General features: G+C 35.8%; 8 protein-coding genes across 10 annotated transcripts in view; 6 read left to right on the top strand and 2 right to left on the bottom strand.

The window, feature by feature from the left end:
* LOC104715855 (uncharacterized protein At1g04910-like) overlaps positions 1–3,074 on the top strand; it is a 5,150-nt gene extending 2,076 nt beyond the window's left edge. The window contains exons 2-9 of the mRNA XM_010433229.1: positions 12–102; positions 251–327; positions 468–556; positions 647–830; positions 1,127–1,308; positions 1,689–1,791; positions 1,879–2,210; positions 2,343–3,074. Coding sequence (XP_010431531.1) covers positions 12–102; positions 251–327; positions 468–556; positions 647–830; positions 1,127–1,308; positions 1,689–1,791; positions 1,879–2,210; positions 2,343–2,799 — 1,515 coding nt within the window. The 3' untranslated portion in view covers positions 2,800–3,074. The remainder of the gene's footprint in view (positions 1–11; positions 103–250; positions 328–467; positions 557–646; positions 831–1,126; positions 1,309–1,688; positions 1,792–1,878; positions 2,211–2,342) is intronic.
* On the bottom strand, positions 2,894–6,015 carry LOC104713291 (WD repeat-containing protein DWA2). 2 transcript variants are annotated; one of them, XR_755602.2, is made up of 15 exons: positions 5,898–6,015; positions 5,736–5,819; positions 5,516–5,648; positions 5,239–5,350; positions 5,023–5,122; positions 4,799–4,926; positions 4,560–4,629; positions 4,243–4,331; positions 4,063–4,108; positions 3,769–3,839; positions 3,611–3,684; positions 3,467–3,525; positions 3,330–3,371; positions 3,076–3,152; positions 2,894–2,956 (listed from the first exon to the last, which is right to left on the bottom strand). XR_755602.2 is itself a non-coding variant. In XM_010430378.2 (13 exons), exons 1-13 carry the CDS (start codon positions 5,940–5,942, stop codon positions 3,330–3,332), a joined length of 1,053 nt encoding a protein of 350 aa, XP_010428680.1. In that variant the 5' UTR covers positions 5,943–6,015; the 3' UTR covers positions 3,081–3,329. The 2 variants fall into 2 exon arrangements, 1 of the variants encoding a protein (XP_010428680.1); XM_010430378.2 differs by lacking the exon at positions 2,894–2,956 and having other exon boundaries at positions 3,081–3,371.
* Positions 7,140–9,829, top strand: LOC104713290. The gene is made up of 2 exons (XM_010430377.1): positions 7,140–7,958; positions 9,008–9,829. Exons 1-2 carry the CDS (start codon positions 7,434–7,436, stop codon positions 9,779–9,781), a joined length of 1,299 nt encoding a protein of 432 aa, XP_010428679.1. The 5' UTR covers positions 7,140–7,433; the 3' UTR covers positions 9,782–9,829.
* On the top strand, positions 12,647–13,868 carry LOC104713289. Its single transcript, XM_010430374.2, has one exon. The coding sequence runs from the start codon at positions 12,727–12,729 to the stop codon at positions 13,654–13,656; it is 930 nt and encodes a 309-aa protein (XP_010428676.1). The 5' UTR covers positions 12,647–12,726; the 3' UTR covers positions 13,657–13,868.
* LOC104713288 lies at positions 16,948–17,775 on the top strand. The gene has a single exon (XM_010430373.1). The coding sequence runs from the start codon at positions 17,139–17,141 to the stop codon at positions 17,589–17,591; it is 453 nt and encodes a 150-aa protein (XP_010428675.1). The 5' UTR covers positions 16,948–17,138; the 3' UTR covers positions 17,592–17,775.
* LOC104713287 lies at positions 18,879–19,945 on the top strand. The gene has a single exon (XM_010430372.1). It carries the CDS (start codon positions 19,022–19,024, stop codon positions 19,793–19,795), a length of 774 nt encoding a protein of 257 aa, XP_010428674.1. The 5' UTR covers positions 18,879–19,021; the 3' UTR covers positions 19,796–19,945.
* LOC104713286 lies at positions 21,231–22,088 on the top strand. The gene has a single exon (XM_010430371.1). The coding sequence runs from the start codon at positions 21,342–21,344 to the stop codon at positions 22,020–22,022; it is 681 nt and encodes a 226-aa protein (XP_010428673.1). The 5' UTR covers positions 21,231–21,341; the 3' UTR covers positions 22,023–22,088.
* On the bottom strand, positions 22,477–23,928 carry LOC104713285 (NADH dehydrogenase [ubiquinone] 1 beta subcomplex subunit 2-like). 2 transcript variants are annotated; one of them, XM_019229787.1, is made up of 4 exons: positions 23,726–23,928; positions 23,383–23,428; positions 23,212–23,268; positions 22,477–22,716 (listed from the first exon to the last, which is right to left on the bottom strand). In XM_019229787.1, exons 1-3 carry the CDS (start codon positions 23,818–23,820, stop codon positions 23,212–23,214), a joined length of 198 nt encoding a protein of 65 aa, XP_019085332.1. In that variant the 5' UTR covers positions 23,821–23,928; the 3' UTR covers positions 22,477–22,716. The 2 variants fall into 2 exon arrangements, with proteins under 2 accessions (XP_019085332.1, XP_019085331.1); XM_019229786.1 differs by having other exon boundaries at positions 22,479–22,703.

Genomic DNA, 24,459 nt, shown 5'->3' with positions numbered 1-24,459 from the left:
TCGGATTACAGAGAGGTGGAGGCAGACCAGATCGTGATATCTGGCGTTCACGAAATGCTGAGTTCTTCTATGGATGCAGCAATGCCAGCAGCAAATTCGCTAGTGCGTAACTAACACTCTTTAATCATCATATTCAGTTGTTGAGTCATCTAGTTAGTAACATTGATCTTACCAAAAGTATGAATCTTTCGATTAGTTGGAACTTGGAATCAGGCATTGATGATATTAATATCCGATTACTTGTTTGTAGATGCGAAAACAGTGACGAGAAATGATAGATACTTGGTAATCGCCACTAGTGGTGGTTTGAATCAACAGCGAACTGGAGTGAGTTTCTTGTTCATACTTTCTCCCATAGATTATCACAATACGAGCATTTGTTTACTCTTAATCAGCTAATGGATCTTGTGTAATCCATATAGCAATTTGTTTCTAAGTCGGAGTTTTAAATATGCATCTTTCTGCAGATTGTAGATGCAGTTGTTGCGGCAAGAATTCTAAATGCTACTCTTGTTGTTCCAAAGTTAGACCAGAAGTCTTACTGGAAGGATGCCAGGTTAGGGACAGAATTAGCAGATACGTATTGTTGTTCTTCGAAACGATAATCAAATGTTTAGTAGTAGTAAACTTTGTGCGTTCTGTGCAGTGACTTCTCGCATATTTTCGATGTTGATTGGTTTATATCGTTTCTGTCGGAATACGTCAAAATTGTAAAGCAGCTTCCACTGAAAGGAGGACGAGTATGGACTCCAAGTAGAATGCGTGTACCACGGAAATGTAGTGAGCGATGCTATATTAACCGTGTTTCACCTGTTCTTAACAAAAGGCATGTAAGTTTCCTTCTTCTTTTAAACTTTTTCTTGTTGCCTTTTTAATTTTTTCCTCGTGGAACCAAATATGTCTAAGCAAATTGTTTGTTGTCTTGATCCTTTCTCGATTCTTTGCTTCTAGTTTCCCAATTCGCAAAGTCTTTCCATTTGTAGGCACTGTTGGTTTATATTCTTCTTTGTATATCTTTCATTGATCATAGAGACCTTGAAGCATTTTTTACCCATGGAGAAATGGTTGTCTTTGAATAAGCATCTCGCTATAAGCTTATATTAACACTTTTTTCTGTATGATTCAGGCAGTTCAACTGAACAAATTTGACTATAGACTTTCAAACAAGTTGAGCGATGACTTGCAAAAGCTAAGATGTAGAGTAAATTACCATGCTCTAAAGTTCACTGATGCTATACTTACAATGGGTAATGAATTGGTCCGGCGCATGCGATTGAGGAGCAAACACTTCATTGCGTTACACCTAAGGTAGACCATTATTCACCTTAATTTCCTGATATTTCTTCATTTTACACTGTTACTGAACAAGGGCATAGTACTAGGGGAACTAACATATAGCACAACTGAAAACTTTTAGCATGGCTTTGGTACTTTTAGTTCAAGCATCCTGTGGTCAATGCTCTTATCTTTTTTCTTTTGGTAAAGGCAATGGCTCTTATCTGATAGAGGTTGCATCGTGATAGAGTGAAATCGGATGCATAAGCATGTATATCCTGGAATTCCTCTAGTAACTCCTTCACATTTGGCATTCTAATCTATAAGAAATCTTTAAGATATTCTACTTTTCCATGTTGAAAGTATACATACTAGAGAATGTCTTGACGCAAACGATAATGACTTTGTCACAGGTTTGAACCTGATATGCTTGCATTCTCGGGATGCTATTATGGTGGTGGTGATAAGGAAAAGAGAGAACTTGCAGCAATCAGAAGGAGATGGAAAACATTACATGTATGCCTATTCTGTAATTCTTTTGGAAATTACATATATTTGTATATTAACTAGCTATAAGTGACTGTATTTGAAATTTTATGGCAGATTAACAACCCAGATAAACAAAGGCGACAAGGAAGATGTCCGCTAACTCCAGAAGAAGTAGGACTGATGCTTAGAGCTTTGGGGTATGGCAGTGATGTTCACATATATGTTGCGTCTGGTGAAGTATATGGAGGAGAAGAATCCTTGGCTCCTCTGAAAGCACTTTTTCCACACTTCTATTCAAAAGACACTATAGCTACAAAGGAAGAGTTAGAACCGTTTGCTTCATACTCTTCTAGAATGGCTGCTCTCGACTTCCTTGTTTGTGACGAAAGCGACGTATTTGTAACCAACAACAATGGCAATATGGCAAAGATATTGGCTGGGAGGAGGTACTGAAACATCTTCTTCTTATTCATTTCCGGTTCATCTTTTTGATGCAAATGCTAAGTTGAAACCAATGCAGAACGTTTCTTTGATACAATTGCAAAGGTTTAAGCTTTTTGGTTATATGAAACTTGCAGGAGATACTTTGGACATAAACCAACTGTTAGGCCAAATGCAAAAAAGCTTTACAGATTATTCATGAACAAAGAGAACACGACGTGGGAGGAATTTTCGACTAGAGTCCGTTCGTTTCAGAGAGGGTTCATGGGAGAGCCAAAGGAAGTAAGAGCCGGTAGAGGTGAATTTCACGAGAACCCATCCACGTGCATATGCGAAGATACAGAGGCTAAGGCAAAGGCGCAAGTGGAATCTAGAAAACTTGGAAAGAAAAGCAAATATACAAGTAAAGACGCAGCAGTAACAGTAACCAATGATGATCAAACGGAAGAGGATGAGCCAGATTGGTCGGAGCCAGACTATGAGGAAGAACAGAGTGATCTTCAGGACAGAGGATTATACAACGGGACAAGTTTAGATTACGATGATCCATCTACCTCTGATGAGCCTGAGCTTGAAGAAATGCTATCAGACTAGGTAGATTCACATCATTACAACTGAATCTCTCCTCTGCTTGGACACACTTGACAGCAGGCTTTCCAACCTTGGGGCTAGGCCTTGTTGTCACCATTTTGCATCTAATGTCTCTTGTACATAGAACCGCGCTATAGAGCATCGTTTTGTTTACCAGGATCTGAGGAAAGATCAATTTTTTGGGGTCATGTTTTAGCAATATTCGGACTCATGGCTTTACCAGAGATGTAGCTATTAAAAAAAGGCATATGTAGCATTATGACAAGAAATTTTACTTACGGTGATTACATATTTGAACAATTTCTTTATATAGACCACAGTATGGGTCTTACTTCTCACCGCTTTCAAGGGAGGCTCTTCGTATCATATACATAAAATAGATATTGTGATTAGAGATGAACAGAGACGCTAGTAAAAGTTCAACAATTGTAGTGTTGTGATTATTGTTATCAAAACGTTCAAAATTTGTATAAAATGATGACATATGGCAGTGGGCTTTTCCTCTGAAGCCTTCTTCGATTGAGTGCACGTACCTATCTTCTTGGCAGGAACGGCTTGACGGATTCGATCACAACCTAACATAAGCCAACACCAAAATCATAAGATGAACTCTCCAAACTGCTTTGAGAAGTTTTCCATAGTTCTTTAGGTTTTAAGCAAAGTTACTTACCCTCCCGTCATATGACAATGACGCAAAAATCCAAGGCTCACGCGAGCTCCAAGCAAGGCCTGTGACAGCAATTACTTTAATAATTTCACGGATTTTTAGTGGAAGAGAATTGTTACTAAATCAGTTTGGTCCAAGAGCATTTACCATAGACACTGTCTTCGTAGTCAGTATAAGAATTAAGTAACGGGTTCACACGCAGACGTGAGGCTTCCACCGGGCTGCACAAAATCGACATTAGAATAAAAGGTCAAAACAAAGTTGGAAAAATGCATATCATTGAGTGCGATGACAGAGAAATTAACCTTTCTGAGGCTTTCCTCTCACTAGATGCTGAAGCAAACCACAAGTTGACAGCTGAGTCTGTTCCAACGCTCTGTGTTGGTTAACTTAATCAGAAACTGAGGCTTTCAATAAACATAGTGACAGAACATGTTTTCAAATCATCAACTTTTAGCCTATATTGCAGCCTACAGAAACGAAATAACTTTTGGACAGGTAAAAGTATCATCGTTACTGATCCAAAACACTTCAGCTTATAGTCTATTACAGAATCATCTGATTGCGCTAAGAAGGAATAGGTAGGAGAAAATGAGTACCAGAATTAGCTCTTCATACTCAGGGTTACACCTGACAGCCCATGTCCTGTAATATTTTGTAGAAAGAACAGTCACGCTCGAAACAAATCCCAGGTCCAAAGCATCGGGTTTGAGTGCATGTTTAGCAGAATTATTGAAGGAAACAAAATAATCCACCGATGAACATAGAGCTATAGATACCAGTGTGTATGACCAGGGAGCTCTTGCACAGGAACCTTGGCCTTCCGAAGATCCCAGATATGTATGCCAGATTCATCATCTGCAGAGACCTACACATTCGACAGTCCAATGCATAAAGACAAACATCTGATACCATTTCTTTAATATAGTGGATCCAGTTTCTTTCAGAACAAGAGTTCCAGCCATGATTAAAATTTCACATGAAATGAGAAAAGTACTTCCTTGTTCCTTCCCATTTGCAATTTTTTTTGATAAAGCTCTTTGTTTGCATTAGTTGACAAGCATTTACAATATTTACAAAGAGAGTAAAGTCTTACGAGTATATGTTCTCTCTTGAGATTGTAATCCACATTCCGTACATGGGCACGTTCAATAGAATTAACCTTCCTGTAAATTTGCAAACATATCAAACTCAACATAATGGTAAATATATATTTAGAACCCCCAAAAGTAAAAGACTATTGATTAGGTGAAACCCGCTAGATGTACATGCAGGAATACAATATATTAACTTTCATGGGAACATGGGAGAGGAACAAATGAAATGATGACATACTTCATAGTCCGTAAGTCCCAAAACTGGATAGATGATTCAGAAGTCGCTGCAACAGAATTCAGATCATGTGGATTCCATGCTCCACCAGATAAAGAATGACGCATCCCAGCTGACTCCTTAGACAAAACCTATAATTAGCAAAAAAAAAAAACTGTTAAGCAGAAAGTACCACAAAGGTTGTCTATAAACACAGGAGCCAAATATGATTCAAAGGCTAAAATCACCTCAGCACTTTTTTTTGAAGAGTCTAAACTCCACAAGACAAAGTTTTGTTCATCCATGCTGATTAACTTGTCTGATTTTCCAGAGGGACACCAAAGAACGCTGTTTCCACAAAAAAGGAAATAGAGGATAAAGAAAGAAAGCAACACATTCTAAGACTTCGGAACTACAAGACTCAGTAGATACACACTGCTGGAAACAGTAAACCATGAACTCACCAATTAATCTTACCAACATGTGCATCAAGGGAAGCAACACACTCCAATGTTGAAGAATTCGATTGACCATATGGCTCAGGAATCTGCCACACCGCTGCTCCAAATGAATCGCCTTTTGAAATGAAAACAAACATTGTAAGTCTCTGAGCTGTGTGTGGTTTGACCAACACATGATTTTTTATTTTCAACTAAATACAAATTGCTGAGATGAATCATAGTTTCAATTTCTGAGATTACCATCAAATCAACTCACAAAAATAGCAATTTCGAGAATTACCAGTGGAGAAGACAGTAGAGAAGATGCGTTGATCGAAAGGGCAAGAAGCAAGGTCCCAAATCTCATTAGGATGAGAGAACAAACCCTCACATAACAGCTCAGATCCACCAGATGACAAACGAAGCAGATGAACCTTTTAAAATAAATCAACAAAATCAGAATCTTCCGATCCAGAAACAACAAGAGACGAAAAAAAAACAGATCTAAATTGATCGATGACCTCGTTTTCTTCTTTCAAACTTAGGGTTCCAGTGAGGAAGCTGGTGTGATCTTTATCAGCTTTCACATCCGATATACATCTAGCCTGGAAATTAACAAAATTCACAATGGTAGTAGTACAAAGAAAGGGTCCGAAACGAAAACGATGGGTGAGCTAAGGTACCTGATACTTCAAACCGTAACCAATACCAGATGATCCACCTTGCATTGCGTTCTCAACGGATTCAGGAAGATGAGATCTCTTCAACGATTTGCCGCTCTCTGACTCTGATGATTTTGCTGGTTCGAGCAGATGATATCAATGGGCCTATAGCGAGACATTTAAGCCCATTAATATAACCCACTTAAAATAAAAGGGCTTGTACAGATTGAGTCATTAAGGTAAGAAAGTGATTAATGATAGCCTGTTAATTTTATGGTTGACACTTGACAGCAAAAAATTTTGTATCCAAAAGAAGGAAATTGTAAATTTTAGATCTAAATAAAATAATTAGATATATAAGCAAATGTGAAAGATTATACAATCCATTAATTAAATATAATAAAATACTTAAAGATATATTTACATAAAATAATTAAATATATAACAAAATGTTAAAAATCTGAAATAAGTAAATCGACTCATATCTATTATCTTGTCACCCAGATCTTCACAATACCAAAAATAATAAAACAAATTCATGGGAAATAAATAAAATATTATTATATACTCATTTCTTGCACCAAAACCAAATTTAGAACCTCATTTTTATACAATTAAAGGACACGTATGTATATATACCAACACGCATTCTACATATTGTTAACATTACAATTTATACAATGCTCTCACATGAATATACATGTCATATTATTATTTTTATTTTTTTCTTTTTGTCAATGAATATACATTTAGGCTATTCTTGGACGACAACAAATACTTTTCTTTTCCTCTTGTCAAAATACAACAAAAAGTAAAACTTTTCTTGCAACACAGACTCATCATGTATTTACTCCACGTCATTCAAGAATCAATCCTTTGAATATACTTGTCAACATCCCCTATATATTTTTGTAAAAATACTACAATTAATGGTGATCAAACAGTAATTAATTACACTAACGCCTAGTAATACGTTTCTATATTCGAATTGATGAGGAGGACCACTAAGTAAACAAAAAGTATAATTTCTTTTTTTTTTTTTGACAACAAAAAAGTATAATTTCTGTAAAGTTAATTTTATTTTTTTGTTTTGTCAAAAAACTTCTGTAAAGTCATGGCCCTCATGGGTAAGAATTGGTAACAAGTATTTAAAACATTCATAAAATTCGTTACTATATAAACAAAGAAACGTGAGAAACCAATAATAATACCAGTTCTTTTCAAACGTAATCAGTGCGTATAAAACTAATTAATTTATCGGTTTATACTTTATACATCTACTACATATTGTATCTTCCTCCCAAAGAAAAACAAAAACAAAAAAAGAAAGAGAGAAAAAGCAAAACCAAACCCACGCTTAATGTTGATATCACCTTCCACCCCAACAAACCAGCGCCTCTCCGCATCACTCCACAAGTTTTAAAATTATATACACAAAGACTGGTGTATACACATTCACATCTCTCTCTCTCTCTTTCGGCATATGAAACGTGTTTGAACATTCTCCACGGTGGTTATTTCTCATATTAGGGTTACGATCACTTTTACGCCGCCGTCATGTACGTTTCCAAAAGAATCTCCGACGTCGATCGTCGTCTTCTCCTCCTTCTCATAATACCTTCTCTCTCCCTCCTCCTCTTAATCTCTTTCTCTTCTCTAACCCTTGATCCTTTCCCAACTCTAGCCCCTCTTCGTAACCTAATCTACACTCGTACCCTAACCGTCACAACCGAAACCTCTGATTTCACCGTCGAATTATCCGATTCGAACCTTGACAACGTAAACCAACGACGGAAGAGGAAGAGGGATGAGTTGGTGAATTCTAAGATCGCCGTGTGTTTGGTAGGAGGAGCGAGGCGGTTCGAGCTAACCGGACCATCGATTATGGAGAAGATCTTGAGGGTTTATCCTAATGCAGATTTGTTTCTTAATAGTCCTCTCGATAAAAACTCGTATAAGCTTCGGTTTCTTAAGGACGCACCGAGGCTCGCTTGGGTTCGTATCTTTGAGCCTACGCCGATCAATGAGACTGAGTCGATGGTTCGAGTCCTCACACCCATGAATTCGCCCAATGGCATTAAGGTAATTAGATCATTAAACTCTTTTAATTTATTTACCATTGAATTTTGTGAAAGTTATCAACTCATATAACTAGCTTTCCTTTTTTAAAAAAATTTCACTAACTTTGAATTAATTAATAGAATTTAAATTAGGAAATATAGAATTAAGGATAAGAAAGTGGTAGAGAGGGGGTCCGTTTAGTTGGAGAGGTTTAGGGTTGGTGCAACCGTTTCTTGATCTGTACGTTACTCATGTGAAGGAATTTTTGTTTGATGATGGGTTTGGTATTTGGTGGCATCATCAATTCTCATCCTATATAGTATATTCTTTTTTCGATCTCGTAATTTTAGTAACATAATTGCGGTCAAAAATGGCGTTTCAAAAGACAAAACGTATGACATTAATTAATTATGTTATGGTTGTGACATTAATTAATTTTTGACTACATTTGTGATGTATGGGTTAATGCATCTTTCTTGATTCGGGTTCTATAGTTAGTATGAGGTTGAAAATTCAAATGATGATTTCTTGGAAATTTCTATTATCTAGCAACTCGCAAGATTGTAGTCTTCCTAGTCCTACTAGTCCGAGATTGAAAAATTGACCCCTTACCTTTTCGGGACCCATGTTTCCACATAAAGAAGATATTCATTAAGTTTGACAGCTTGTGATTTACATATATGGGGCTGTAGAAAAACTCGCATCCTGTTCTATTTGGCATTTTTTTTAGTTATGGTAATACTTTTTTGTGAAATGGTTAATGCGTGACATGATGATGTTAATGTGTGGCGTGATGATGATGTGAAATCCGGAGGCTTTTCAGTGTAGTGTGATTATAAACGTGTACCTAGTATATAACATGTTAGATGTTAGATAATTAAATTAAACTTTTTTCTCTCACTTGAAAATAATAATGGTTATAAACGTGACTCGTATATTAATTTTTTAGAAAATCTGATTCCGGTATATATAATACACGAATTACAAATTATTTGTTTAGCATTTGGTATAGTTTCCTCAAGTGTGTCCCCTTTTCAGTGGTTTTTTCTCATCTATGTGTTCAATGACAGGGCTTGTTACAGTACTTCAACCTCGTAGAAGGCTGCATCACCATGATTAAGGCATACCAAAACGAGAATAACTTCACATACGACTGGATAGTCCGTACCCGTGTTGACGGTTACTGGGCTGACCCGCTCGAACCAGAATACTTCATACCAGGTCAGTACTTAGTCCCACCTGGATCCTCATACGGTGGCCTCAACGACCGATTCGGTGTCGGCGATCTCAAAACCTCAACGGTGGCTCTCTCTCGCCTCTCCCTAATTCCAGACCTCGACTCTGCCGGGTTAACTCATCTCAACTCCGAGTCCGCCTTCAAGGCTCAGCTCACAATTCACCGTGTCCCTTACGTCACTAAACCTCTCCCTTTCTGCATCATGACTGATCGGACCTACGATTTCCCTCCTTCTAACTACGGAGTTCCCGTGGTGGCACTTTCTAGCCGCGGACCGTTGAGTGGTGCCAAGTGTCGTCCTTGCACGGTGGCGTGCAACAGCTCATGCGTAGCGGAAGTGATGGGAAAACTGAACAGAGAGTGGAGCTGGACGGAGTGGGAAAACGAGACGGTGGAGCTGTGCGACGCACATGGGGAATGGGAGGAAGGTTGGGAGAAGATTTTCGACGAGATAGCCGGAGAAAAACTCGCACGTGCAAGGAAACGAGTCGGAGGTTTGGATTCGAGGAGATGTGTGGAAGAGTTTGAAAATATGAGAGGAGCGGCCGTTAAATGGGAAGCTCCCGCCTCCGAACATATTTGTACGTTAGGCTTACGGCCCAACTAGAACATATCGGGCTTTAGGTCCAACTTAATTCGCTAACAAATTTTCCCTTTTTTCCTAGTGTTTTGCATTTGTTGTTTACTTTGACAAATATTTCAGGTTACAATTAAACCCAAAAAAAACAAAACAACAAAGTGGAATTCAATTAGGGTATATTGAAATGTGAGATGTGAAACAAGATCTACATTTTCTGTATTCAGTAGGAAAGAATCAAAACATATATATCGAGATAGACTTCTTCTAATAAACATCTACCACATGGAAGAATCACCAAATCTATTTTCGTAAATTGAACCTGTTACAGGATTCGATATCTTCCACTAGTGCAGATTCTTATACAGCTTTTTACGCATCATTACATATTTTACATGTACACACTTTGTTACGAATTAATGATTTTTACTACTGAAATTTTTTCCTATGGGTTTGGAAGACGGGCCAACCAAGTATGACATCAGTATGCAGTATAACTAACAGCTCATCACGTGACCTTTTGCATTTGGCAGATGGATTGGAATCTCGGCACATCACGCGAGGAAAGGATACACCAATATATTATACATTAGCCGTCTACTTCCACTATTTTCGACAAGCAAAGTATAATGTTTTGGTTTCATTTAGCTTATTTCATACCATACCACCTCCGTTTTATATTTTGATTCACGATATAAACTTTGATAAAATTATCAGGTTTTATATATGCTGTTTAAATTTATTGACTATATATTAACGTAAAATTACATGTGTGAAAAATAACCTTAAAAACGACAATTTGTCGACAATGAACATAACCAGCCCCTTCATTGAAAACAAAGTTTATCTGAAGATAAAACTTAATGCGTTCAATACATGCAAAGTAAACATGCTAGCTAAACCATATATGAATACCGAACGAAATAGAACTACTTCAGTTGAAAACGATGGATCGTCGTAAATGTTTTATAGCAAACTTAAATTATCGGGCAAGCTCTCAACATCCAATTAGTCAAGTATATTAATTGGTATCTTCTTCAAATAATGACATATCATTATTATTCATGACCATCAATCTCAAAATCACCACACAAAAAGAAGAAATTTATAATCAATATAAATATAACTGGAAACATGATCATGTGGATCTAAAACACTTGAATCGATAATTATCTCTAAAATCCGATCACAGAGTCTGTGGCTCCTCATATTTCATTTCAAGTTAGTTGCAATTAAAATCCAGATATCAAGTCACATGCTTAAAAAAAATCTATTAGCGTTAAGTAAGGTCCTCTTGATGATGTTTGTGGATCTACGCCGAATCACTCGTTTTAAAAGTCCACACGCTTGCACTACCTAATTATATAATGCTTAGTTTAAGTAAAATATCGATTTAAGGGATAGTTTAGATTATACAATTACATCTCTCTTTTTCGTAATCGTGGTAGGACAAAAGTGAAGTGTCGTAAACAAGAAAACCGTGATTTTGATCCTTTGATGCATAGTTGGAGTTGCCCTTCTCTGACACGTACCAGCTCACCCCTCGTGCTTTGTTAATTACTAGACACATAATCTTAAGTGTAACAGTTTATTAATATAAATGACCGGAAATTCATATATAGACTATATATATTAATATATATATATATATATGTGTGTACATTATAAGAATTCGAGATAGTACTTAAACAACACCAAAAAAACAAGGAAATAGTATATTATTTTATAGTGCATTGTAAGAATACGATCGAAAAACGTTTTCATATGTTACTGGAATTGGACGTACAAAATTTTTGAGTTTTGTTTGCTGTATACATATTTATTACCTTAAATACTGACTGTCGTAGATATATATCCCCAATATATGTGTTCATTAATTTTCAGCCGCTGATAAAGTTTACTGAAGAAGCCAGAATCTATATGCCGGGCACAAATAACTTAAGATTTGTTGAATGATTTTGAGGAGAGCCGTTGGATTAACTTTTTATTTCAATTAATGGACTCATTACTGTTTATCGTTTTATAACTTTATCCACGTAAGCATACGTTAATTGATATTTTAAAAAGGTTGATTTGGACGAACCAATTCGCCGAACGTAGAAAATATTTTTGATTAGATCTTAGACCTCTATAATCTTCATATTAGTTAATCAATTCATTTTGATGATCGTTCATAAACCATGTGAAAACAAATCTGTCTTAACGCGTCTATACCCCTACCAAATAAGTTTATTGAAGACTCAAGTATGATTATTTATATAGTTATAACTTATAACTTATATCATAAATAATACGAGACTACCGAGTGTGAAATACTCTATTTGTTTAGAAAGGAGAGAGCAGTTTTGGATTGGAGTTCTAGTTCTAGCTAGGGTGGCCAACCCACGTGTGTCCCCTCTCCGCTTGAAATGGAACATTTGTTATGTCTCTTAACTCGTTAAATCTGATTAATATATTCATCATTCACGTTATATAATCTCAAATATACTAGAGTATATAGTAAGTAGATAACTATTACAAACTATTTTAGCTCCTTTAACCGTATAATCTATGTTCTTATTTAACATTGAGTTTCTTTTCTTGTTCGGCAACGACATAGCATTGAGTTTGGCTCTTTACTTTATATATAACATGTTAAAAGTTGTTCAAACGTCCATGTAATAATCAAAACGTCTAATAAATAGGTGTACAATCGTGTAAAATTTGAAGAATTAATAATAAGTGTATATCTGAAACGAACTAAATAAAAATATAGTTGGGGAAATAACAAAGCAATTATTCTCAAAAAAGTAGCTAGCGAACTCATCCCACGTGCACATCATCTCATACTTCAATAGCCCGAAACCCCACTCTCACCTCATCACCGGTGTATATATATAAACGCTCCCTTCTTATTCCTCTTTCATCATTTCAAAACTCAAACCATCTCTCTCTCTTCTCTTCTCTTCTCTTCTCTATCTATCTCTCCTCAGAGAATGGTTGGAGTTTTCCGGCGATCACTCTCATTCCCTAACAAACCTTGCGGCCGTTCATCTCCACCTTCAAAGCCACGTGTCTCTCACCACACAAGATCCATCAGTCTACCTTGTCGATCTCATCCCTTAATCTCCCACGTCAACCACGAGATCTCCCAGCTCAAATCCTGGTTCTCCTTCTCCGGAGAATCTAACCGTCGCACCACCTCCTGGATCACCGACGGTCTCAGCCTCCTCAAAGACGTTCAAGAAACGCTCGCCGATATACTCCAGCTCCCACAATCCCAAGAATCTCTACGTAACCGTCCCGTCTTCTTCGAGAATCTTCTAGAAGACCTTCTCCGGTTCGTCGACGCTTACGGTATCTTCCGCACGTCCATCCTCTGCCTCCGTGAGCACCAGTCCGCCGCTCAAGTCGCTCTCCGTAAAAAAGACGACGAGAAAATCGCATCGTACCTAAAATCTCGCCGGTCTCTCGCGCGAGATATCGCGAAGCTTACGTCTTCGATCCGCGAGCCGAAGACGAAACACCAGCAGTACTGCCACGTGGACAGCGTGAACGGGACGTACGGTGACGCAGAGCTAGCGTCAGTTATAAGTGACGTCATCGAAGTCACCGTTTTGGTTTCCGTTGCTCTTTTTAACGGAGTTTACTTCTCTCTACGTCCCACAAAACCTTCGCCGTTTATTGGGTTCTTGAAACGGTCCGAGAAAAAAGAGAAACTAGACGAAGGCATCGAGGAGCTGAAGCAAGTCGAGGAGAAGAGTTTGGTTTGTTTACACAAGAAGAAGAACGAGGAAGTAAAGAGTTTGATGAAGAAGATGATGGAGTTGGAGAATTCGATCCGTGAAATCGAATGCGAAAGTGAGAAAGTGTTTAGGGGTTTGATTAGCACTCGTGTCTCATTGCTTAATGCCCTAACACATTAACTAAGTTATCACTCATCTCATTCTTTATTTTTTTTCCTGTCTATTTACGTTTTTGTCACATTATTTTATTATTATTACGAGTTAAATACATGAAAGAAAATAGAAAAAAACAAACAAATAAATTAAAGATACGTACTTTACATTTCCTTGTATTTATAAATCGAGAATGAGATGAGAGTGATAATCTCCCTTTTAAAATTCAACTTTTAATAGCGACTGCTTCACAAATCAGCGAGACTAACAGCTACAGCGAACAAACAGAACGAACCACAATATGTGGTAGAAATATTTGTATGCCTATAACTTGGTGACGTCTTTGTTTTGTATAATTTTTTTTCTTCCACCGTAAATACTATAATTTTCTAAAAAAACCTTAAAAATAACCAACCCAAATCATAAACGAATCGTGGTTCATTACCGTGTTACCAAATTTTACTGCCTTTATGTTGTTTTTATGTTATAGTTCAGAAACATGCATACCAAATTTTAATCTTAGATTTAGTTGCTTCAAACGAGATATCTGATGGCTGTTATAATTTAGTTATATATATATAACTAAATATTTATTTATTTTTCTGTTTCACATAAAAGAAATAATGGGTTACGCGTTAAGAAACCAAGGTCCACTTATTTTCAGAAGCCATCCCATGCCATGGCCATGCATTATCATTTATTTGGCAGACAACAAAACATTAAACATAAGAACAGAAACAGCGTGCGTGAACAAATTCAGTTGACACATATATTTGCCGGAAATAATTGAGAGAAATTTTAATTATAGGGCATAAGAAGACATATCACTTGTAAGGTTTTCACGTTGATGGATTCGTTCTAATATTTTGTGGTCTAACTGATCTCCCTTAAGTTTTAATTAGTGCATAACTCAGAATGCCACCACATGGTTTGTTAGGGATGCTTTTCAATTATCATCTTGATCTGATTCGGATTAAGACTTAATTATTTGACTAACACCGTATTAAAACGTGGGGTTTGCTGGAAAACAAACCGTAGTGTATAGTGCTATTAATTACTTAAACAATTAGGATCTTTCCCCTTTTAGCGGCGGTACGTATTGGTGGCGCTCATGACCGGTTGGACCTGTGAATTCAGTATAACCGGACTAATCAATCACTCATAAGCCATAAGATACTAAATCCGGTTGGGCTGTATAATTGGGTTGGTTGCTTTGAAATGCAACTTGCGTGAATTATTGTGATTTGATAGAAAAGCTTTACTAAGTTTGGAATAATATTATTACAACGAGGCAAAAAAATTGCCAACTCGGATTTGGTCATGACTTCAACCCAACTCCCAACCAAGAAGATAACACAGATGGAAAAGGGATATTGGTCCTCATTGAATGATTAGTGTTTGATTAGTTTAGGACCCAATTAAAAGTTAAATAGCACTATTTAGAGAAGAGATCATTATTAGAGCATGAAGTTTACATGTTCCTAATAATTAAAGGTCTTCAAATATCTTACCCAATTATTGGTCACTATTTGTTACACATCAATTATGTATAGTTGGTTAGTTTTGTCAATATGTATATAGTTGGTTCTAGTTTAAATGTTAGGTTTCATCCGTTATATCAAGTGAATGTTTTACTTGTATACAGCTATATCTAATTCTCTTAGGAAATTAAATTTTAGTACGTGCCGACATTCCAAATAGAAACGGTTTATAAAAACAAAATACACCGCATTTAGATCATGTATTATAAAACTTTCTTTTTTAATTGGGCTTTTGTTTTACAACTCCACAAAACTTCACAATCAGAACCTAAAACCGTCGAATAAACCAGTTAACTAGAATCTAAGCTAGACATGTTAGGTTAAGTTTACCAATTATTTCAGGTTTCAGATAGACTGAAAAGTTTAGGTTGGTGAAAGTGCATATATCGTTGATTCTAATTACGTCTACTGAAAGTGTTAACAATTGATGGCAGAACAAATTAAGACACAGTTTTAAAACTTTTGTGGTTAGACGATGTGATTTTTTTTTTTTTTTTTTTTTAGACGATGTGAATTTGTTGAGGATCTATAAAGAAGTCATTTTTTTTTTGCGTGGTTTGGAATTTGATCTTATAATTTAGGGAAGTTGTAGACTCAATATATGTGGTGTTTTTGGAAATTTAAAATTTAAAGTAGCGTTTAAAGAACTTCAAATTAGGTGTGTTTTAAATTTTGAGTATAAAACTTTATGTTGCCGAACCCACTTTATGAATCAGATATACGTATCATGTATGATTTACAATCAATGGATCATTTCACGCCTTAAGTAAATGTATGATTGAATGCAAATGGTTCATTTCACGCCTTGCATACATGTCCCTCATGCTTTGAAGACTTTCGGAGACTTATTAATTACAATGTCACGCATGCCATTGAACAGGGGCGATCTACAACAGAAGAAGGTCGGGCACATGCCCCATACTACTTCTTAAAGTTTAGCTACAATAAATTCTTTATCTCGGTTGGTAACTTAGCACCCACTGTTACATTCTTGGTCACGGTTCGATTCCATCCATCTACGTCTTACTGCGATGGGCATTTTTAGTTCGATTTTTTTTTTCAGTTAAACTTTTAACAAATTTAATTTTACTGCAAAGTAGTCATATCTTAATTGAAAATGATATTAAAATTAGTAAAATTAAATAATGTTATCTCTTTTTGTAGTTAATTTATTATTTTGGAGTTTAAATTTGTGTGTAGATATTTATTTTTTTATAGTGAATTGTAGTTTTGTAACTGTATTTCCTAACGATTAAATTAACTCTTTTCTTTTCTTCAATTACTAAATTAACTATATATCTAATACATGTGATAAAGTAAAATTATAACCAACAGAAATGATACATTCATAATATTTTGGTTTATTTCTCGATTTTAAATCTTAAAATATGTTGAAATTGCATGGTATATTTTAATATTATTAAAAATATATATTTATTTAATAATTTTTATAACATTAGATTTACTATTACTAATTTATATGACATATGCCACACACAAAATAATTTTCTAGATCCGCCTAAAATATTTTGGAATATAGGAAGGAACTGCAAAACTATGTACTAGAAAGTAAACAATTATAGAACCATCACATTAAAGACTTTCCCTAACGAAAGGCCTTGCAATGTGGCCGTATTTATAAATAGGCCCGTTTTAGCCCACTATTTAATTGTAGAAAGAGGCTGTTTTAGCCCAATAGGTTTGTGTAAGTCGGCAGATGTGATCTTTTTAACCCTCAGTCTTTCACCAGTCTCTCCATTATTTTGCTCAACAACAATTTGTTTTTTTCCGTCTCTCGTTCTCTCTCCGATACGACTCGTTCTCTCTCCGATACGAGAAAATTTCTTTTAGGGTTCTCTTGTATCTCTCGTTTTGATTTACAATTAGAGTTTGAACCCACATAGATCGAGGTGTCTTAGGCGTGATATCTGAAACCTAGATTCGATTCATTCACAACTTTTATCGAAGATGGAAAGACAAGTAATGGCTTCGAGAATCGTGCAACGGAAAGAGGACTACTTGCCAAGCAAGCAAGTTTCGGATGAATCGTCTGAGGAACTTGAAAAGAGTTGTTTAACAGAAGAAGACGAAGATGCCTGTTTGTCTGATGATGCTAGTCATAACATTAAGAAGAGGATAAGGGAAGCTACGACGACTTGTGAATCGATGAAGAGAAAAAAGCGTATGCCAAGCAAAGACTCTGGGTACAAGACGTTGTTTCATGATGATGACTGGCTTTTTGGCAACACTGATCTCCCAAAGAATGTTACCAATAATAAAGCAGATATCAAGAACGATCAAGACTTGATCATGAAGATGTTGCTGCAGATACCACCACTATCGGGAGATTCCTTGTTTCCTAGGGCTCAGTTTTTGCCTCAAGTCCAGATTTTTGCATTACCATATACAGTTCCGTATTAAGTCTCCATATTGATTTCTTCTTTCTCTAGGTTTAACCTGAGACTGATTATTCGGATATTAACTCATAAGTTCTATCTATGTTGTCGTGTGTACAAGAGTTTCCTTTTTGTAAAATTTCCTTTTCCTTCCTTTTGTATAAATAATATTTCCTTAAGTCAAGAGAAATAGGAGAACAATTTATATACTCTGATCGTTTTTACACTGCTCTTCCGAATTAATTTTGCCAACCATTCTGAAAAGAAAAAAAAAATGTATTGACTACAAGACTATATATATATATAAACCTAATTAAGAAAAGTAATCTTTGATATCAAGGGGAGACATGAATACAATAATAATAGGAATTTATATGTAATAATGCTTTGGTATGCGATAACGTTGTAAACACATCTAGGCTGTCACAAAACCAACTTCGTTGATGGTTTTGTTTAATAAGTATTCTCCGTTCGTGCACATTCCCTACTTTTCCCCTATTGGACAAATATATTATTACATGTATGCGTGTATATATTATATAAAAATGGTACTTGGACATTTCTTGATATATGAAATCTCCAAGGATGCAATATAATAAAGGTTGCTGAGATTTCGAGAGCGACGTCGCAGCCAACAGTTCTTGTTTCTTGTTGGTTTCATATTTCCGCAGCCCATCCAAGGTTGCCGCAAATGCAAAAGTAGTCTAACAACTGAAATTTGGATATTAAACCATTTCTAGTTTTTTTTTTCTTTTCCGTCTCAAGATTTGTTATTGTTTTGTTTGTTTAACTATGTAACATTGAGCCCCAATTAAGAAAAAATGCGTATCATGTTGATAAATCTAATACAAAAAAATATGTAGGAAAGACTTCACATATTTACCTAAAAAAAAAAGAAACAAATGTACAACATAATCATCGGTGCGTTGTGGGTTGGATGGTTTCAGTTTCAGAGTAATTGGAGTAATCTCATTATAGCTATACGACACTATATATGTGGAAACATTTACACGTCAGTCATTTGAACTTTAGTTTAAATGTTGTATCTATGATGATCTTGCATGAAATTAATTTATTTGCTAAGAAGCATGTTCACCAGTCTGATTAATCAGTTGTTTCAACGATAATCGAATATAATTCAATGATAAACAAGAACAAAAAAAATAATAATAGTTGACAAAAAGAAAAATAGGCATCAAGGAAGAGGAGTGTAGATTTGTCGTTTGACTGTCGGAAGAAACTCAATTGCAACAGCCAATTCCAGACTGTATCTATATTCGTCTATTATCAATAAACTGGCTTCTACGTGTACGCATACATATACACACAAACTCAAATTAACATGCATGTACATATAAGACAACATACATATATAAGGGTGAGAGTATTAATTGAGAAACTGAACCTTTTGTTCGTTGACTATATACATTAATATCTCTACAGAGTGAATCAGCCATGGCTGCTACTTCATCATCAAATGCCCACGTGCGTTCAACAAGCTGGTCTGAAGACGTTCGTCCTCTGTCTCGAGCCATCGAAGATCATCTTCTGATACTAAAGAGAAGACCAGAGTCTGCTCGTCGGAAACTCGGAGTCTTAAAGAACCTGTACGAGGTTGTCGAAGTGTTCCTCCGTTTCCAAACGACGAAAACACAAAAAGCTTTCACCGGATTTGAAGACGTTTCCGACGGGTTCCTCGAGGTTCTTGATATCTGCAGCACGATCAGAGACGTTCTGATGCAGATAAAGGAACAAGTCAGAGAACTGGAATCGAGCTTGAGGAGGAGAGTGATCAGAAGCAAATCAGGAGATGATCAAGAAGCTTTCGTGTCGCGTGAGATAGACGCGTACGTGTTTAAGAGAAGAGCCTTGAGCAAAACGATTGTGAAACAGCTGAAGAAAACAGAGGATAAGATGAAGAAGAAGAAGAAAAGAGATTGTGGAGACGTCATTAACGTGATGAAAGGAGTTGAAAAGACGAGCTTTGATGTTTTGGTGTCTTTGTTGATCGAAGTGGTGACGAAGAATCAGAGCGATCATAAGCAGAGATCGAGGAAAGGACTTGTGTCGAGGATTTTTAACAGGAAGAATCAAGAAGTTGATGTGGAGGAGCTGAAGAAGTTGAGAGAAACAGAGCATGGGATTGAAGAAACAGAGAGAGAGTTGGAGAGTGTGTATAAGAAACTGTTGAAGACAAGAGTTTCTTTTCTTAACATGCTTACTCTTTGAGGTTTTGATGATTAGATGTAACTTTGTTCATGTAAAGTGTCTGGCTTCAGCTTTTTAGTTTAGGCAAAGATTTTTAAGATCATAATGATCTTTAAAAACTCGTAAATATTTGTATGCATCGTTCTTAAATGATATATATTCAAACGTTACTTGTCAAGAACATGTCTATTCAATCACAAGACTGAGCACATCACTCAGAACTTGTTTTCAAAACAGAGCAGGGGTGACTTTGAGATAATGGGCTTATTAATTGCAACGGGCTTTACTTATTTTTTTTATCGTCTGTCTTGAAAAAATTAGCTAAATCATACGGAAATTGCTAAAAAATTACGCAATAATGATTTTTTTTTTTTTTAATTATGCAAGAAAGTCTCTACATGATGATGAGACAACTGAAAATATATATAATGCATTATTGATTATTGAATTATTCATTATAATTCGCAGTCGCAGCTATACATTCCAAATGGGAAATCGAATAATAAGATTGCTCCACTAACAACAGAATAAAAATGAATGCGTTTGGAGGGATCTGGATCTAATTATATAATTTGTGAGGAGATATTAATCTGTTGAAAATAACCTGAGATATTAAGATCTTAAACACAAAATCTAATCCAGCATGTATATATCCATGCATCGAGCCATCGAGGTGGTTATACCTTTATTGATAGAGAATTTAGAATTATGTACATACACGTAATACATATGTGTTTTCTTATTATCCACGTTATAAAAAGGTTCATTGATATTAAACTAGTGTGAAAGTGTGAATAGTTTGCTTGGTCGAAAAAATCTACAGAGGATCAGGTTAACACAACCGCATGTATTGCCAAAGATGTATATGTATTCAGTATTCTGGATTTATTATTCTTTTTTTCTAATGTAAGACTTATATAACTTTTTGTAGATAATAAATAGATCCACTTAACCTGATACATAAACATCTCTGACAAACACGTAACTCAATATTTAAAGTCTGATCTAATTTCCACAATCTAAACATTTCTCATACCAATAAATTAATATTCGTCTCGTCTATTACAAATTGTTGCAATTTACCGACACAGCCTGGCACCGTCGCTCGTGCATGCATGGTGCCTAAACCTGATACCTTCAAGTACCCAATAATAAAATTAAAATGTTTAAAAAGTATATATTATAAACAGAATATATATCTAAACAAATCCACAATGTACCCTAATCCACGAGTGCTTCTTACGTACAAAGAAGGTTCCTTGTGACCTGTTTTAAATCATTTAAACCATTATTTTGATAATACCTCCAACATGAGCTGTTCCCCAGATGTCCCACGTCCGTACAAAAACCCAAACTTAGGATCCTTCATCGTACTTTCCTCTCAGATCCCTCTTCTCCTCTATATATAATCTCACTCTTACACTCATTCAATATATCTCTAATCTTCCCTTAAAAACTCTCAAAAAGCCCTAAAAAACCAATCACTATTAGATCAAAAACTTACCTTTCCGATCGATCAATTCGCTTCTTTACATTCTTACCTAGGATCTCCAACAGATTAAGATCTATGGCTCAGATTAACTTTGAGGGTTTGAGAGAGCTACACGACTGCGTAAACTATCTCCTTGATCACTGTCCGAAAACAAGAGAATCTATGTCTCAACAAGGACAGGATAAGTGGACGGAGCAAGTTTCAGAAGCTTCATTGAGGATGTTAGACATCTGTAACATATCCAAAGATGTGATGACACTCGTGAAACACAACTTGCATGATCTACAACTGATTCTACGTGGCAACGAATCATCTGATGTCAACGAGAAGATCGCTGCTTATAATCGGTATAAGAACAATCTCAAGAAGGAGACGCTGAAATGCTTAAATTGTCTGAAGAATATGAAAGGAAGCGGAGGAAGAGTGGACATGCCAATAGAGCAGAACCTTCTGTTTGTATCTGAGGTTTTGAATGAAGTTAGAAGAGTCGTTGTGACAATGGTCGAGTCTTTGTTCTCGCTTGGTTGTATTCCTTGGCTAGAGAAAAGATCGAGCAAAGGGTCTTTGTCTTCGATCTTTACCATTCGGTCTTCGTATTTGTTAGATGATGCATGGGATGAGACCGCGGTGCAAAGTGCGACCACGAGGTTGGAGGCGGCGGAGATTGCAATAGAGGAGCTTGAGATAGAGTTGGAGTCTATTTTCCGGCGATTGATTCAGACGAGAGTTTCACTTCTTAATATTCTCACCAACTAGATAATTTATGATAATATTTGCTTAGATTTTGCTTCAAGCGGACATGCTTAGTTAACATTACGTAGACTGATGTGTAAGCCTATTTTAAGTTTGCAACATTATATTCTTTATTCTATATATTTTTTTGAAGTAACATTATATTTTTTACCCGTTTACGTACTAAACTGGCTACTTAACTTGGTTATAGATTTAGGGTTGAAGACTTGAAGCCAAACACTTTTTGTCTTCACCAGAAAGAAAAAAAAAAGTCTATAAAATGTTGAATTATAGATTTTATCTATTCACATTGCTAGAGAGTAGAGTAGACATTTCAATTTGATCAGTAGCATATTTGTGCTCAATTATGACTTCAAATACCATTTACAAGTTCAATTTCATACGTATTATTTTGTATATCTAACACCACAAATGTAATCCCTAGCGTTTCTTTGTAACTCGTATCATTGGAGGCTTGGATCTAAAACTCGCAATTCATTATATTTCAAATTAATTTGTAGACAGCAAAATGACAACATCAGGACTTAAAAACAAAGAAGCAAGTCTTCCAAAGTTGTGTACACAGCAAACAATTCACGACTTCTTCACAGTTCTCTTTATTTCGACATATGAAGCTGAAATTTAAAAAAACAAGAGACGATTCCTTCTCTTTTTTCGTCATGATCTTCAAAGGTTCAGTGAGACCTAAAAGCAAAACCTGAAACCAGATCAGTAAATTTGAGCAATGCTTATCAGGTTGTGTGAAAGGATAGCCACAAATCAGCGATGTCTCAGTAAACAGAATACTCAAACCATGTACCACTAAACTAATAACAACCATTCAAGATAGAGGCATTCCATTTTCATTCACCTAACTGCCAATAGTGTAAATGATTCATTCTAGTGTATATATAAAATCAAGAACATCCTTTAGAGAAGTTAAAGATCCTCTAAACATTCACCGTTTGTATGAACCAAAACCAGATAAAAGCTACCATCTTATTTCAAAACCAACTACAGGGCGCCCAACAAGAGATCTCGTTAGTAAGTTAACTTTCACTAATTGATGTCTTACTTATTAGTAGCACTGTGTACAAACAATAATGATCGCTTAATACGAAGATTTTTTTTCTTTCTCATCTTTATTAATGACCGAACTGTGTTTAAGAGCTTCAATAAGACAATCAAACAGTTGTACAAGTAGAGACATTACCTAGTGGTGATCCCCATGACCGTGATCACCATGGCCATCCCATGGGTGCCTCCATCCCTATCAGTTGCAAATAAGCAAAATCACATGTTAGCCATCATGGAAGAATTAGGAGAACATAGAAACTTCACAAGGGTGAGAGGCAAAGATAAGAATGAAAAAGAGAGTCTTCACCATAACTACAGGACCATCTTGCTTTGCCCTGTACAGAATCCAGAACCTGAAAAAAAAAACATCAAAACTTGATTTTTAAAATGAATTTTTTTTCAATCAATTCACATCGAAATGAAATTGAAATTGATTCCTTCCGGAAACATAATTAAATTCAAATCAATCCGATACTAATTTGACAAATCCATTGTCAACTTCTGATTTACAAACCAGGTGGATACTAGATACCAGATTCTTCGAATGGTCGATGAATCGAAACTCCCATGGTTAGATCTAGCTTCCGATCGAGAGATTAGCTAAGTCCTAAATCAAAGAGCGAATTAGGTGGGGGGAGAGAGAAATGTACCACATAACGGCGCACAAGCCTTTTCCGGTGACGGTGTGCCACGTCTTGGGAGTGTGTACAGTGACTCCCTTGTAAGTAATACCTCCTCCTCCCATTTTCTCGAAACCCTAGATTCCCCTCCGATTCGCACTTCGATTTCAGACCCAAAGCTTTCTTTCTCCTCCCTCTGCTGACAATAACCTCTCTCTCTCTACCTGAGATTTGATTCAGCCATGTGTGACTTTTGGTAAGGCCTCGACTAAAAGCCTTAAGCCCAATTTAAAAGCCCAATTTTACAATTACTCTCTAACTGGTTTTTTTTTGGGGTCAAAATTATTTTTTGTCTCCGTTAAACCATCTTTTTTTTTGTTGCTTAAATCTAGAGTTGCCACCTATTTACAAGACTGCCATTGTATTAAATTTTGATTTAAACATTTACTATAAATAAGGTCCTGATTAGTACAAGACTTTTAAGACTTTAAAAAAAATTAAATCCTTGAAAGCCATTTATTTGCCAATCAAACTTTTTTGACTTTATTTTTTTTTAAAGTTTTGTAAGTCACTTATTTTTTTTCTTTCCTTGTTTTCTCAAAATTTTAAAAGCGTCAAAACCAGGCTTTAAAATTAAAAAAATATAAAACTTTATTTTTTTCTCCCCCATTATACTTAAAAGCTTTCCAAAAGTTTATATATAAATTTTACATAAATTATTTTTACACATTAATTATTCTTATTTTTTTCTCCTTCTTTTAAGA

This window comes from Camelina sativa, chromosome 9 (genome assembly GCF_000633955.1).
Source record: "Camelina sativa cultivar DH55 chromosome 9, Cs, whole genome shotgun sequence".
NCBI lineage: Eukaryota > Viridiplantae > Streptophyta > Magnoliopsida > Brassicales > Brassicaceae > Camelina > Camelina sativa.
This window is presented reverse-complemented; position numbering and strand designations above follow the sequence as displayed.

What these genes read in the sequence shown, in the direction of transcription:
- LOC104713291 (XM_010430378.2), bottom strand. Translation starts at nt 5,942, where the DNA reads ATGCAAGGTGGATCATCTGGTATTGGTTACGGTTTGAAGTATCAG. An exon ending in CTCTACTGTCTTCTCCACTG is followed by an intron (nt 5,351 to 5,515) that starts GTAATTCTCGAA and finishes TCATTTCAAAAG; the next exon opens with GCGATTCATTTGGAGCAGCG. An exon ending in AGTATGAAGAGCTAATTCTG is followed by an intron (nt 3,840 to 4,062) that starts GTACTCATTTTC and finishes TAACCAACACAG; the next exon opens with AGCGTTGGAACAGACTCAGC.
- LOC104713290 (XM_010430377.1), top strand. Translation starts at nt 7,434, where the DNA reads ATGTACGTTTCCAAAAGAATCTCCGACGTCGATCGTCGTCTTCTCCTC. An exon ending in ATTCGCCCAATGGCATTAAG is followed by an intron (nt 7,959 to 9,007) that starts GTAATTAGATCA and finishes GTTCAATGACAG; the next exon opens with GGCTTGTTACAGTACTTCAA.
- LOC104713289 (XM_010430374.2), top strand. Translation starts at nt 12,727, where the DNA reads ATGGTTGGAGTTTTCCGGCGATCACTCTCATTCCCTAACAAACCTTGC.
- LOC104713288 (XM_010430373.1), top strand. Translation starts at nt 17,139, where the DNA reads ATGGAAAGACAAGTAATGGCTTCGAGAATCGTGCAACGGAAAGAGGAC.
- LOC104713287 (XM_010430372.1), top strand. Translation starts at nt 19,022, where the DNA reads ATGGCTGCTACTTCATCATCAAATGCCCACGTGCGTTCAACAAGCTGG.
- LOC104713286 (XM_010430371.1), top strand. Translation starts at nt 21,342, where the DNA reads ATGGCTCAGATTAACTTTGAGGGTTTGAGAGAGCTACACGACTGCGTA.
- LOC104713285 (XM_019229787.1), bottom strand. Translation starts at nt 23,820, where the DNA reads ATGGGAGGAGGAGGTATTACTTACAAGGGAGTCACTGTACACACTCCC. An exon ending in GGCTTGTGCGCCGTTATGTG is followed by an intron (nt 23,429 to 23,725) that starts GTACATTTCTCT and finishes TTTTTTTTTCAG; the next exon opens with GTTCTGGATTCTGTACAGGG. An exon ending in AAGATGGTCCTGTAGTTATG is followed by an intron (nt 23,269 to 23,382) that starts GTGAAGACTCTC and finishes TGCAACTGATAG; the next exon opens with GGATGGAGGCACCCATGGGA.